This window comes from Melanotaenia boesemani, chromosome 21, assembly GCF_017639745.1.
Source record: "Melanotaenia boesemani isolate fMelBoe1 chromosome 21, fMelBoe1.pri, whole genome shotgun sequence".
In the NCBI taxonomy this organism is placed as follows: domain Eukaryota; kingdom Metazoa; phylum Chordata; class Actinopteri; order Atheriniformes; family Melanotaeniidae; genus Melanotaenia; species Melanotaenia boesemani.
In genome coordinates this window covers 6,726,275-6,738,827 of record NC_055702.1, presented here as the reverse complement: position 1 = coordinate 6,738,827, position 12,553 = coordinate 6,726,275, and the positions used below count along the sequence as shown (strand labels likewise).

Below are 12,553 nucleotides of genomic sequence, written 5' to 3'. Positions count from 1 at the left end.
TCCACCCTTAAGTCATTTTTTTCTGCACGTTAGCACCACTCATAAAATCACTGTATCAGCCAACACAGAAACCTCCTCACTTTATTTTTTTTTACCTCTTTTCTCTTTTGCTCACACTTAATGTCAGAGTTTTGAAGATCGCAGCATGGGAAGCGACCTCACCTCAACTAAACTCCTTTCTCTTCATCAGCACTAAAGTTGAACCAAAATTTATTTCTCTTATAATCCTTTTCTTCCTTCTCCTGTTTTTACTTCCTATCCTTCTACTCTCTGCTTCACTTTATTTTCTATCACCTTGTCTCCACTTCTCCCCCTTTTTTCTTCCTTTTTACCCACCGTCAGGTTCCTGGTCAGCTTTATGGTCGATGCCAGAGGCGGCTCCATGAGAGGAAGTCGTCACAACGGTATGCGCATCATCATCCCGCCCAGAAAGTGCACGGCGCCCACCCGGATCACCTGTCGACTGGTCAAGAGGCACAAACTGGCGTCGCCTCCTCCGATGGTGGAAGGAGAAGGCCTAGCGAGCAGACTGGTTGAGGTCGGGCCAGCAGGGGCTCAGTTCCTCGGGTAAGACCTAATTTTATTTGTAGACATCGCTGATAATGTTTTTTGCTGAATTTCTTACTTTTGTGCATTTTTGTTCTGTGACACAACATCTCCTTCTTTCTGCTTCCTACCATTTCCATTTTCGGTCACCTGCGTTTGATATTGGAAAGTGAGAATTGTGTGGATGTGCATGTGGAGGTGGAGAACCTGCATTTAATTTTTAGGAGAAGTGTTTGTTGTTACGTTTGCTCACCTTTAAAAGCAAGTTGTCCCATTGATGAATAAAAGGCAACATCACTAATGGCTGTAAAATGGGCAAAATTGGCAATTTTAAGACAAATCTGTTCTCATTCTTTAAATGTGAAGGTAAATTCTAGTATTTCTAAACCTTTAAGGTTTAGGTTCAAGTTACTGTATCTGCAACTGAGTGTAGATTTGTTTTTCAGCCCAACAGATAATGACACAAAACATGAAATGCAAGTGGAGCATAAAACAGGTACTCAATGACATAACTAGAAAATTTTAATCCAAAATTAGACCAAATTCTGGACTTAAACCAGTGAATGAGTTAATAAATATGTGACTGTATCTAAAAATCTAACTACAAGTTGTTCAGTTCATTAGTCAGCACTTTGTTCTGCACCTTAGGACTAAAAACCTTCCATCCAGAGGGAAGAAAGGCGGGATTTATCTTTTTAACTGGCTTTAGCTCATATCTGTCGCATATATGGGGACACTGGGCAAAATGTGATTCACCAGTCAGATAGCAGGACCTTTTAACAACCTGGTAAAGGAAACCCCTCCCTTTTAAAGATTTATGACCAAACCATGACATGAAAGACAAAAAAAAAGAATAGTATTGATTGAGGTCATTATGTCTCAATGAATGTAAAAGGACAAGAGTTTCCTTTTTGATAATAAAAAAAAACAAATGAGCCTTTTCACACACAGCTTCACATTTCACCCCAAACCAGGTCACTAGGCCGCAAACTAACAATAACAGAATCCTTTAGGGCCTAAACGAGATATTGTTTCAATCATTGTTTATTACAGAATATTTGTTTTAGCTGTTGCTATGGTTTCATGACCTCCACTCACGTTTTTCTTCAAGAAAAAGGATTTCCATGTAGAATTTCCTCATCTAATTAACGTTTGTATGTTTTCTGAACCTCAGTTCTGCAACACTTGATCGGCTTTTCCTCTGGATGACTCTAACTCTCACACACCGTTACACTTTTGTCCTTCTTCAAAAGCTCCTCTTTTACAGGATTTCTCTGTGAAGTGAGATGATGCCCTCTGTCCCTGTAATGAATCCTGTCCATGCTGTCGTCAGCCTCTTATCATCTGATCTTGCCAGAAGTAATAATTCTCCACTTTCAGATCTTCAGATTTAATCTTTTAGACCCCCCCAAAACATTGGAAAACAGAACTCTGGCTTAAAAGTGCAGAAACTTTCGTTCCTTTTCTTTGCATTCCCACTCTTTTAGGCAATGTGTGGCCTCCACTTAAAATTTAAAAGTAGCCTAACACAACACTAAATGCATGTTTATGGAAGTACATGTCCTGGCTGTAGATCAGGATGCAGTTTTCATCTGAGCTCCCTAATGCATTCCTCTCTCTGTAATTCACTTTAGATTTAAGCATCGGCTTAATTAATGTTTTACAATGAATTGTTATGGGGCTAAAATTTATTTACTCTTATAAAATCTCATTTATCAGTCCCTAAATTCTGTCACTCCTTCCCCTGGGGGAGCACACCACTGCATCTACCTTTACCTTTGTCATGTGGCTTTTATGAAACTTTCATAAGTAGCTCTGCTAATTTGGGAAGTACTGATGAAGGTTTAGGAGGTGCACACAAATAGGATTAAAAATCAATACAAGACAAATCTTTTAAACTTTTACAATGATGAGAGTTGGTGACATGTCCTCTTCAGACCAGTGTAAGTTGTATCGAGAGCTTGAAAACTGGGTCACGAGCAAGCTGAGATGCCTGTGTAAGGGCTGGACAAATGGCTGAAATGCCAACAGCCAAACGGATAGTTGTAATAATTATTCATGGTGTAAAAAAGCCATCAGTCTAAATAATTTAACACCTTTGTTGAGATGTATTGATGAAGGAATGAAATCTATACTTGTAAAACCTGGGCAGTGGATTAAAAGAGCTTGTTTTCTTCCTGATTAACAGTCCAAAGCTGAAAATATTGTTTACAACTCAAAACAACAGAAGACAGCAGAACAAACTCACATTTGTGAAGTTATGACCAGTTTCCTCCATTTTGTAGTTTTAGTTCCTCCCACAAATTTGATATCATGTGTGGGTTGTTGCCATTACTGATGTCACTAAGAATTCCTAAAAGAAAGCATCATCTTATTACTGACCAGAGGTCAGTGGTGTGTGCTTTTACTGATTTTGTGAGTGTGTGTTTTGTATAAATGTGTGTTTCATTATCTTGTGGACACAGTAAACTACATCTCCCCAGAAAGCTGCCAGCCCTTAATGAAGGCGAGAGCCTGGTTAGTCCCGTGCTACAGCTGGGACCCAGAGGAACTAGATTTGTTGGGTAGGAACCAAACATAGCTCCCCTTCCCCCTCACCGCCTCCTCCTCTTCCTTCTCCTGTACCTCCCACCTCCCCCCCAAAAGAAACATGGCCAAGGCTGATTCATGCTGATGGATTCTTTTACCCATCTCAAGTTAACTTTAAGTTGTACAGATACAGCATTAATATGGTTGCCATGTAGTTTTGGGAAGAAATCAAGTGGATCTGTTTAAGTCTGTGTAACATTACAAGGATTTTCTTGGCCTGTTTAGTATTGGGCTATAATTCTTCCTAAAACTACACTATGTAGCTTTAAATCCATTACAGTTAATTTTCAGCCGCTCCATCATATATTTGATTTGAGAAGCCCTCATCGGGCTTCGGTAAATGTGAAGGTTTTGGTTGGCTGTTTGGACTGGACTGCGCTTGCTGGGCATGAACAGTTTCCTGCTCGAGCCGGGCATCATCCTGCTTCTCATGTCATCCCACAATGTTTTTTTGTGAAATTGATTTGAAGAACTATAAGTAGCACAAAGTCATCTGATGTATTAACACAAGCAAAGTTGAGTTGTGAGCTTTAATACATTTTGGCCAAACTGTTCATGTCGCTATTTTTACCACACAGATTTTAATGGGATATGCAGGATTTTCTTCATGTGAATTACAAGAATAAATTGTTGAAACTTTAACTTGGTAGTGACTTTACTCACTGGTCACTTATTTAGATTGCTAGTTCTGGGTTGAATCCCCTTCTTGCTGTCAGAACATTCTGAATTCTTCATGGCATAAGTTTAATGAGGTCCTGGAATCCTTCCTCTGAGATCTTGCTCCATATTGACGAGACAGCATCACACAGTTGCTGCAGCTTTGTCGTCTGCATCCATGATGAGAATTTCCCGTTCCACCACATCCCAAAGCTGCTGTACTGGATTGAGATCTGGTGACTGTGGGTGCCATTGGAGTCCAGTTACCTCATTGACATGTTTAAGAGAGCACTTGAAGGGTACCAAAACCTTCGTTTCCAGGTAGACCAGAGTTTGCTTCCTTGATGCACATCAGCCCTCGGTTGCACATTCACACCAGGACTTTCCAAAAAAACAAACTATGATTTGAATCAGAGCCTGGTGTGAATGATGCTCAGCTGGTTCTAAAGAGCCCAAAGTGTGCCAAAAAAATAGCCCCCACACCGTTACACCTCCACCGGCTTCAGTTGTTGATACAATTTTTCATGTTTACACAAAACTCTAACCTTACCATCTGAATGTGGACTCATCAGACTAGACAAAGTTTTTCCACCTTCTATTGTCCAGTGTTTGTGAGTGTGTGTGAATTGTAGCCTCAGTTTCCTGTTCTTAGCTGACAGGAGGCACCCGGTGTGGTCCTCTGCTGCTGTAGCCCATCTCCTTCAAAGTTGGACGTGTTGTGTGTTCAGAGATGCTGTTCTGCATAAGTTGGTTGTAACGAGTTATAATTTGAGTCCCTGTTGCTTTTCTATCACCTACAACCAGTCTGCCCATTCTCCTCTGACCCCTGACATCAACAAGACATTTTCATCCAGACAGCTGCTGCTCACTGGATATTTTCTCTTTTTTTGGACCATTCTCCGTAAACCCTAGAGATAGTTGTGTGTGAAAATCCTAGTAAATCAGTTCGTGAAATACTCAGACCAGCCCGTCTGGTCTCAACAACAATTCAAAGTCATGTTCAAAGTCATTTAAATCCCCTTTCTTACCTATTTTGATGCTCAGTTTGAACTTCAGCAAGTCATCTCGACCATGTCTATATGCCTAAAAGTGTTGAGTTACTGCCACGTTATTGGCTGATTAGATATTTGGGTTAATAAGCAATTAAACAGGTATACTAAATAAAGTGACCAGTGAGTGTATAATGTAATTTAATGCAGCAACAATGCTTCAGTGTTGTTACTAACTATGACCTCAATGACAATATTGTTGTGGAAATGTGAACCTGATGGCAGAATTTTGTGTGTGTTTACGTAGTTTTTCTTCCAGAAAACCTCTGACAGAACCCTAGGAAATCATACAAAAAGCATTCAACTCAATACTGACCAGACGTGTTACAGCAAGCATTAAACTCATAGAGTCATGACACAGTAATTGTTGCTTGGTTACCATGGCAACTGTTTCTGCCCATATAATGTGCTGCCTTAAAAACAAAAACTGATACTTCAGAAGTTTCAACTCACAACGCTTGGAGCACAAAAAAAGGCAGCTGCTTTTTCTTGGCAGTCACATAAACTTACACCTCATTTGTACTTGTGTAGCTAATAAAATGCACATTAATCATGTTGGTTTGGCAATACTGTTAGTAGGAAACAAACCAGCAACTGTCAACTGAATTCCCAATAAAATCATCCATCCATCTGTTTGCAAGCTCAGCTGCTTTCAGAGGCAGAGGCAGGGAAAACCTTGGACACGTCGCCAGTCCAACACAAAGTCAACAACCACTCATGCTTACACTTAGTCCAAAGAGAATGTAGAAACACCAATTAACCTAATATGCTTGTTTTTGGACTGAATCAAATTCTATGTTTTAGTATTTGTATATTATATGTCTCGTGCTAAGCCTAGGTCCCTGTATCTGACCCAACAAAAACAAATCAAAATAAAAGTAGTCTTATTAATATTTTGACTTAGTAATTTCTATGGCTATGACAGTGACAGTAACAATCACACCGGTGTGATTTGTTAAGTATGATGTTATAGTTTTGTGTATAATAGAAGTTTGCTAAAAAAGAAAATATTATGTATCTCTTATTTGCAAGTAAATGCAATATTAACATTCACATATTATATGTGTATAGATTACAGAAACTTAAAACCAGCAGGAAATGTTGGCCCCGATGAAGCTTGGTCATTAGTCTTTGAACATAATGCATTGAATTTGTGAGAATTTCAACTATGTTTATGAAAAAAAAGACAAAATATAGTTATTTTCTTTGTATTAGATGTTGGGTAGCTGGGGTTCTTTAGCATATTTAACACTGAACTATAAATAAAATCCCCCAACATGTATTTTGTGGAAAATAAATAATTTTACATTTTTGTAAAAAAGAAAAAGGGACATCATGTATCAAATAGACATTTAGGCATTTAAAGGGTTAAAGTAATTTTGTTTACTTAAATCTTTCACCCAAAAGGTATTTGACTTACGTGTAATGACCCAAAAGGGTAGTAATTTAGTTCCCCGTGACATTTACAAGAAATTTAAATCGAAATTTTAAAGTTCCTCAAAAAATAAATAAATAAATAAAAAATTTCTTACAAAAACTCATTCGTGATGACCAAAAACTGAGGGAAAAAAAACCTGAAAGACATAAAAATCCTTAATGACCTACAACGGTAATTAAATTCTTTTTGACACATGACCAGTTTTGGTGATTCTCTGCTACAAATAATTCATTTTACAAACCATCACACCACAATCATCTTATAAATAGCATATTTCTGCATCACTTATAACATAAAACTAACTATGAAAATGGTATTTTTAGGCCTATTTAATAATGAATGTTGTTTTTCTGACACCAAATAGCCTCTTCTACTCTACTTTCTACCCTAAATTTATTCATTTTTCTGTTTTGTGTTCCAAGTGCAGTTCTCTGCAGAACCGACGGTGAACATTCAGTGGGTGTAGTTGTGTTAGGATCAGTAGTCTGAAGAAGTATAATGTATGAAAGATTTATAAGATCTTCTTGAGAGTTAGAGCTGAGGTCAGTGTGACTATGTACCTGATGCATAAGAAGCACCAATCAGAAAATTCACCCTAACCTCCGATGTTGGCACAATTGACCATTGTCACACTTATAATTTGACCATAACTGCCAGCATATTTCACCAGTTGGTCCAAAGCCACTATTAACTGGAACAAAGCTTGAAGCCTGGTAATATGCATTCTGTCATGTTTATGATCTTTGAGAGAATCCAGCTGCCTCAATAAAGGCTAAAGGGTAACAACTGATCCCTTCCAAGCTTGTCTAAGGAATCAGGAATGCTCACTTTGATAGAGAAACACCCACGTTGTGTTCTGCAGAGACTCTTGTGTTGCGATCATGCCTTGTTTAAGTAAGGGCTGTGCAGCTTTCTCCCCCATTCACCCCCTCACTGCATTTCATGTTACATTCACTCTGAATGTCTCGACTCCTCAGCACGTCTGCAGCTGTTATCGTGAAGCAACGCCATCATCAGCAGAACCACAGTTCATTCATATCTGTACGCTGCTGAGATCAGCATCTCTAAATGTTTCTTTTTTTTTGTTTGTAGAAACTCACTGCAGATATTAATTTTTCATTTTATCTGTAAACATAATCAATGACAAGTGCTTATAGATACACATAAATTTGTCATTGTTTGTATTTAAAATTTAATTTAGCATCAGTTTAATGTCTCATAATTGTCACAAAATTAACAGATTATGGCATTGAGAGAGATAAATCAGCTTCTCTCTCACCTGCTCAGAGAAGCTGCTAAAGAAAAATGTTGGGAGTAAAGGTCTTTTTGGTTTTGGCTTCATGCTATTTGTCATTTCAGACAAGAAAAGTTCATTTAAAACATTATTAATTTAGTCATGCTTCCCTAACATGTGACTTACCAGGCCTGTGATCGTGGAAATCCCACACTTTGGCTCAATGCGGGGCAAGGAGAGAGAGTTGATCCTGCTGCGCAGTGAAAACGGTGAAACCTGGAAGGAGCATCTGTACGACTGCAAGGCTGACAGCCTCAATCAGCTCCTAAATGGGATGGATGAAGGTGAAGTACAAGCAACTTTTTTATGTTGTCATGCCAACTGGTATGACTCTGCAGACACATTTGCATTACCTCATATTTGACTGTTGTCCTGATCAGATTTTAATTCTGCTACACCTAATTACGTCAAAATCACATTTTCAAAAAAATTTGTATTTTTGTTTGCAGCTCCGGAATATTAGACCAAGTATTCGGTAAATTCTCTGCTCTATTATGCTCATTTCAGGCTAATTTATTTTAATATGTGAGTCCAGAAAGGCAGAAATCAATCAAGTATTTTTCACATACCCCTTTATTTATTTTACATCGATCCTCTCAGATCAGCCTCTGCCAGAAACAAGCAGAATGAGATTCTTCCACCGTGAGCCCTGCCTCTCCATGATGGGCTGCCTCTCATTGGTCAACTGCCAGCAGTAGTTGTTGGGAGCACGCACTGTTTTTGTCATTGAAACACCAGCAGAACCAAAGTAATATAAATACTCAGTAAATAATGCAGCCATACTTGTTCAAGCACGAATCAGACCCTGAAAACGAGAGTAAACAACTCAGCAACTCGCAGCAGGATGTTTGGTAAACACTCTGCTTACCAGCTATAGTCTGATATAACGTTGTTTGCCATCTTTTACTTGCCTTATATATTTGTACATGTCCCTGTTAATAGGTGTACATGTGGCAAATGTATCACAATGCCAACAGAGGCAGAAAACGGCTGTTGCAGAGAAATAGATAAGCTAATGATGCTATTTGCTAACACTTTCATGCATTGTTATACTATAGTTGTAGCTGTGTTTCTGGCCACACCATGTACATCTATTGTTTCACATGGCTAATCAGCTAGGTGTTTTTAGTCTGGTAGTTACGTTTGTAGCATTTCCATCTACAGTGTTGATCGCTAACTTTCTGGTCATCATTACATCTGTTACCTGCTGGTAGTGATCAGGTAAAGTAAGTGTGGGTTATTTCCTTTAGTTTGACCATTGCTCACACTATCAAAACAAAACAGACAACTTATTCGGTTTTACTTACACTTGTGGCTCAGGATCGAGTATAAAAAAGTAAAATAGGGCCCCTTTAAATATCTAAAAAAGTGATCATTTTGGTTGAACTTGTCAGTCTATGGTATGCTTTATACCAGTGTGGAGCAACTGACACGCTTGTTTTAGACATTATGGTAACATGACTCTGTGATGTCTTTGATGTTATACCTCACCTGATGTGATGTCCAATCTCATGAAAATAAAAAACAATGTATTTCAGTTTTGTCTTTTTCCATGAACTGATGAAAACAAATATACTAACATTTTAATCTGTTAAATAATGATAGTTCACCAGTGAAAGAAACCAATAAACACAGCAGAGTAGAAACGCAGTAGATCATCTAACCTGACTGTTATTGCAAATTAATGAGCTAAAGTATAAATAACCCTTGTGAGCAAGCCTGATGACACATTACTACTAGATTGACTGATGTGTCTGTGTTTAATTTTAGCTTAGTAATTGTTAGTGTTATTTGTTCATTCTTTATTTTTTTATAGTATTAAGAAGTAATAATTGTAATCAGTAGTAATAGATATTACTTCATATGGGCCTAATTTTACATTAACACAACTTATCACAAGAAATGTTAACATAACCAAAGATGTTATGTTTGTGTGTGATTCTGGTTTGATGATGTTATATCCACAAACTAAACTGTTTCTAAAGGTTTGGATGGTAAATATTCAACAAACGATTGGTGTATAATTTTTGTTTTATAACCCTCCCTACTTGTAGAACTGGACAGTCACGAGGAACTGGAGAGGAAGAGGATCTGCCGCATCATCACCAAGGACTTCCCGCAATACTTTGCTGTGGTGTCTCGGATCAGACAGGAGACCCATCAGATGGGACCAGAGGGCGGGACTCTGTGTAGCCACAGCGTGCCATTGGTTCAGGCTTCCTTCCCTGAGGGGGCGTTGACCAAGAAGATCAAGGTTGGGTTGCAGGTGAGTTGAAAGATTCAAATCAGCGTTGTTTCCATTATTTTTAAGCTAGACACACAAGTAAAGCATCTCTCATTGTTCTCTTCCAGGCCCAGCCGATACCCGATGACACTGTCAAGAAAATCCTCGGTAACCGAGCAACGTTCAGCCCTATTGTTACCGTTGAGCCCAGAAGAAGGAAATTCCACAAGCCCATCACCATGACAATCCCAGTCCCACCCCTGTCAGGGGAGGGGCTTACAAATGGCTACAAAGGGGACAGTACTCCTTGCCTTCGCCTCCTCTGTAGCATCACAGGTCAGTTCTGATATTCTGTCATCTCTATTTTTCTACAAAAATCCTTCAAATGCAAGAGCAAAAGAGAGGCGACAAATATGCACAGATTCAGGTTAGAGAAGGTTTGCTTTAGAACAAGCATTAGGGTTTGGCATGTGTTGAGGTTTTAAGTTATACCAAGTTACAGGATGTTGACAAGAAAATATAAGAATTGAAAGAACGTTGTAGGGCTAAGAAGCAGTCTGACTCAGATCTCTTATTACCTCAGGCAGAAAGTTTAATTACTTTAAATATATCAAGTTAACTTAATTTCTGCTTGTTTTACTTTGTATATCAAGAAAAAATAATCTCTAATCTATTTCCATACCATGTGCCTCTCGTAAGATGTTATGATGTAGATAAGATGTGGAAAAAAATCATCTCTTTTAACATGAAATTTTCCTGTCTGACAGGTGGTACGTCACCAGCACAGTGGGAGGACATCACGGGCACAACTCCTCTTACTTTCGTCAATGACTGTGTCTCCTTCACCACCAATGTCTCTGCTAGGTGAGAACATGTGCAATATTTATACTTTATTACAACTATCAGTGTGTCTTAAAAGTTAACTATTTTTTGCCTCCTTTGCAGGTTTTGGTTAGCAGACTGCCACCAGATCCCAGAGACGGTCAGCTTGGCCACCCAGCTCTACAGGGAGCTGATCTGCGTGCCCTACATGGCCAAGTTTGTGGTTTTTGCCAAGATGAATGACCCAGTGGAGTCCAATCTCAGGTGTTTCTGCATGACGGATGACAAGGTTGACAAAACCCTAGAGCAGCAGGAGAACTTTGAGGAGGTGGCCAGGAGCAAAGACATAGAGGTACACAATTAAAGTATGCATGGGTGATTTATTACAGTAACTGTTTAATTTTAAAGCATTAAGCTAATAATAATAATAATTAGATAGTTACTTGTGCAATTATTTTTTTTTTTGTGTTTTGATTAATACTGTTGGTTTTATCCCAGGTCTTGGAGGGCAGGCCCATCTATGTGGACTGCTACGGAAACCTGGCTCCTCTAACTAAAGCTGGTCAGCAGTTAGTTCTCAACTTCTACGCCTTCAAGGAGAACCGTTTGCCCTTCAGTGTCAAGGTACTCCAACATTATAACGCCATAACTCTGCCTCCTCCTCGAGCTGGGATGTCAACTCTAAGTCTACATGACAAAAATAGTTATTAGAATTTACACTAAAGTTTTCATAACTTATTACACAAGGTGATAAGATTGGTGTCGCACTAGAGGAACAGAATAACAATCCCAACACAAAATGAGCCAAAGCCAAAAGGAAAACTTGAACTGAAGCTCCTAAAGCAACTCATAAACCTCATCTTATTATCCACTTTGCACATCTGTGGCTCTTTTTCTCGCACTTTAGTGCCTCCTAGTAGCAACCTGAGCAAAAGAAGGCAGACACAAGTACAGTTGAGGCTAAATGAAAGGCTTATATGAAATCGAGACACCTCAAATCAGTCATTTCTTTATAACATCAGTTAAACATGGTGTGTGGCACAACTGCATCATCTAACCAGATATGTTGCATGATACAGCTTTACTTCATCATAGCTGTGAGATGAGCAGTAGACGTCTCTATGACAACATGCACTCTATATTTATTTCTGATTCGTTTTATAAAGTAGGATTTTTATTTCCCATACGTTTGAGACATTGCAGATGCCAAAAAACACTCCCATGAAGGATGTATCACCTAAAGCTCCTCCAGCAAACCTTCCCTTTTCTCGATCCTTCATATCCTTTTATCTTTTTCAGAATTAAGAAATCCTTTAAAATATTTAGCTGTGATTGTTTTCTGCTCATATGCAAAAAGATTGGGGGAGATATTCATTCATTCATTTCCTGTACAGATTTGTTGAGTCGTGAGGAAGTTGGAACCTATCCCAGCATGTAGCAGGCAAGAGGCAGGGTACACCCTGGATAGGTCGCCAGTCCATCACAGGGCCAACACAGGGAGACAAACAACCATTTACGCTTACACTTATTCCTAGGGGGAATTTAGAGTGACCAATTAACCTAACATGTATGTCTTTGGACTTTGGTACCTGAAGAGAATCCACAGATGAACATGAGACAAATAAGATGAGCCAAAACACCAAATTAGTCTTGAGAAAACTTAATTAAATATAACTCTAATTCTATTCCACTTTATATGGATCCTTATAGTAAATAAAGAAAATAAAAAAGTGGTCCATTTTATGGAATAAATCTGGAAGTTGGCCAATTCAGCTTTGTGCATCAGGAACTCACAAGCACTAGCATGCATACATGGCTGCACCTGCTGCCATAACACAGAAACCAACAGCTCAGATTACAGCACACAAAGGTAGAATGAGAAAGCTGGTATTCTGCTACATCTTAGCATAAGAAAGCCTTGTTGGCTGCTGTAT

At 38.8% G+C, this 12,553-nt stretch overlaps 1 protein-coding gene across 12 annotated transcripts in view; it reads left to right on the top strand.

Moving 5' to 3' along the window:
* LOC121632655 (ankyrin-3-like) overlaps positions 1-12,553 on the top strand; it is a 161,747-nt gene that overhangs the window by 119,618 nt on the left and 29,576 nt on the right. For all 12 annotated transcript variants that reach the window (XM_041974317.1, XM_041974319.1, XM_041974323.1 and 9 more), the window contains 7 exons: positions 343-567; positions 7,703-7,857; positions 9,628-9,839; positions 9,926-10,133; positions 10,565-10,661; positions 10,743-10,971; positions 11,118-11,243. In XM_041974317.1, coding sequence (XP_041830251.1) covers positions 343-567; positions 7,703-7,857; positions 9,628-9,839; positions 9,926-10,133; positions 10,565-10,661; positions 10,743-10,971; positions 11,118-11,243 — 1,252 coding nt within the window. The remainder of the gene's footprint in view (positions 1-342; positions 568-7,702; positions 7,858-9,627; positions 9,840-9,925; positions 10,134-10,564; positions 10,662-10,742; positions 10,972-11,117; positions 11,244-12,553) is intronic.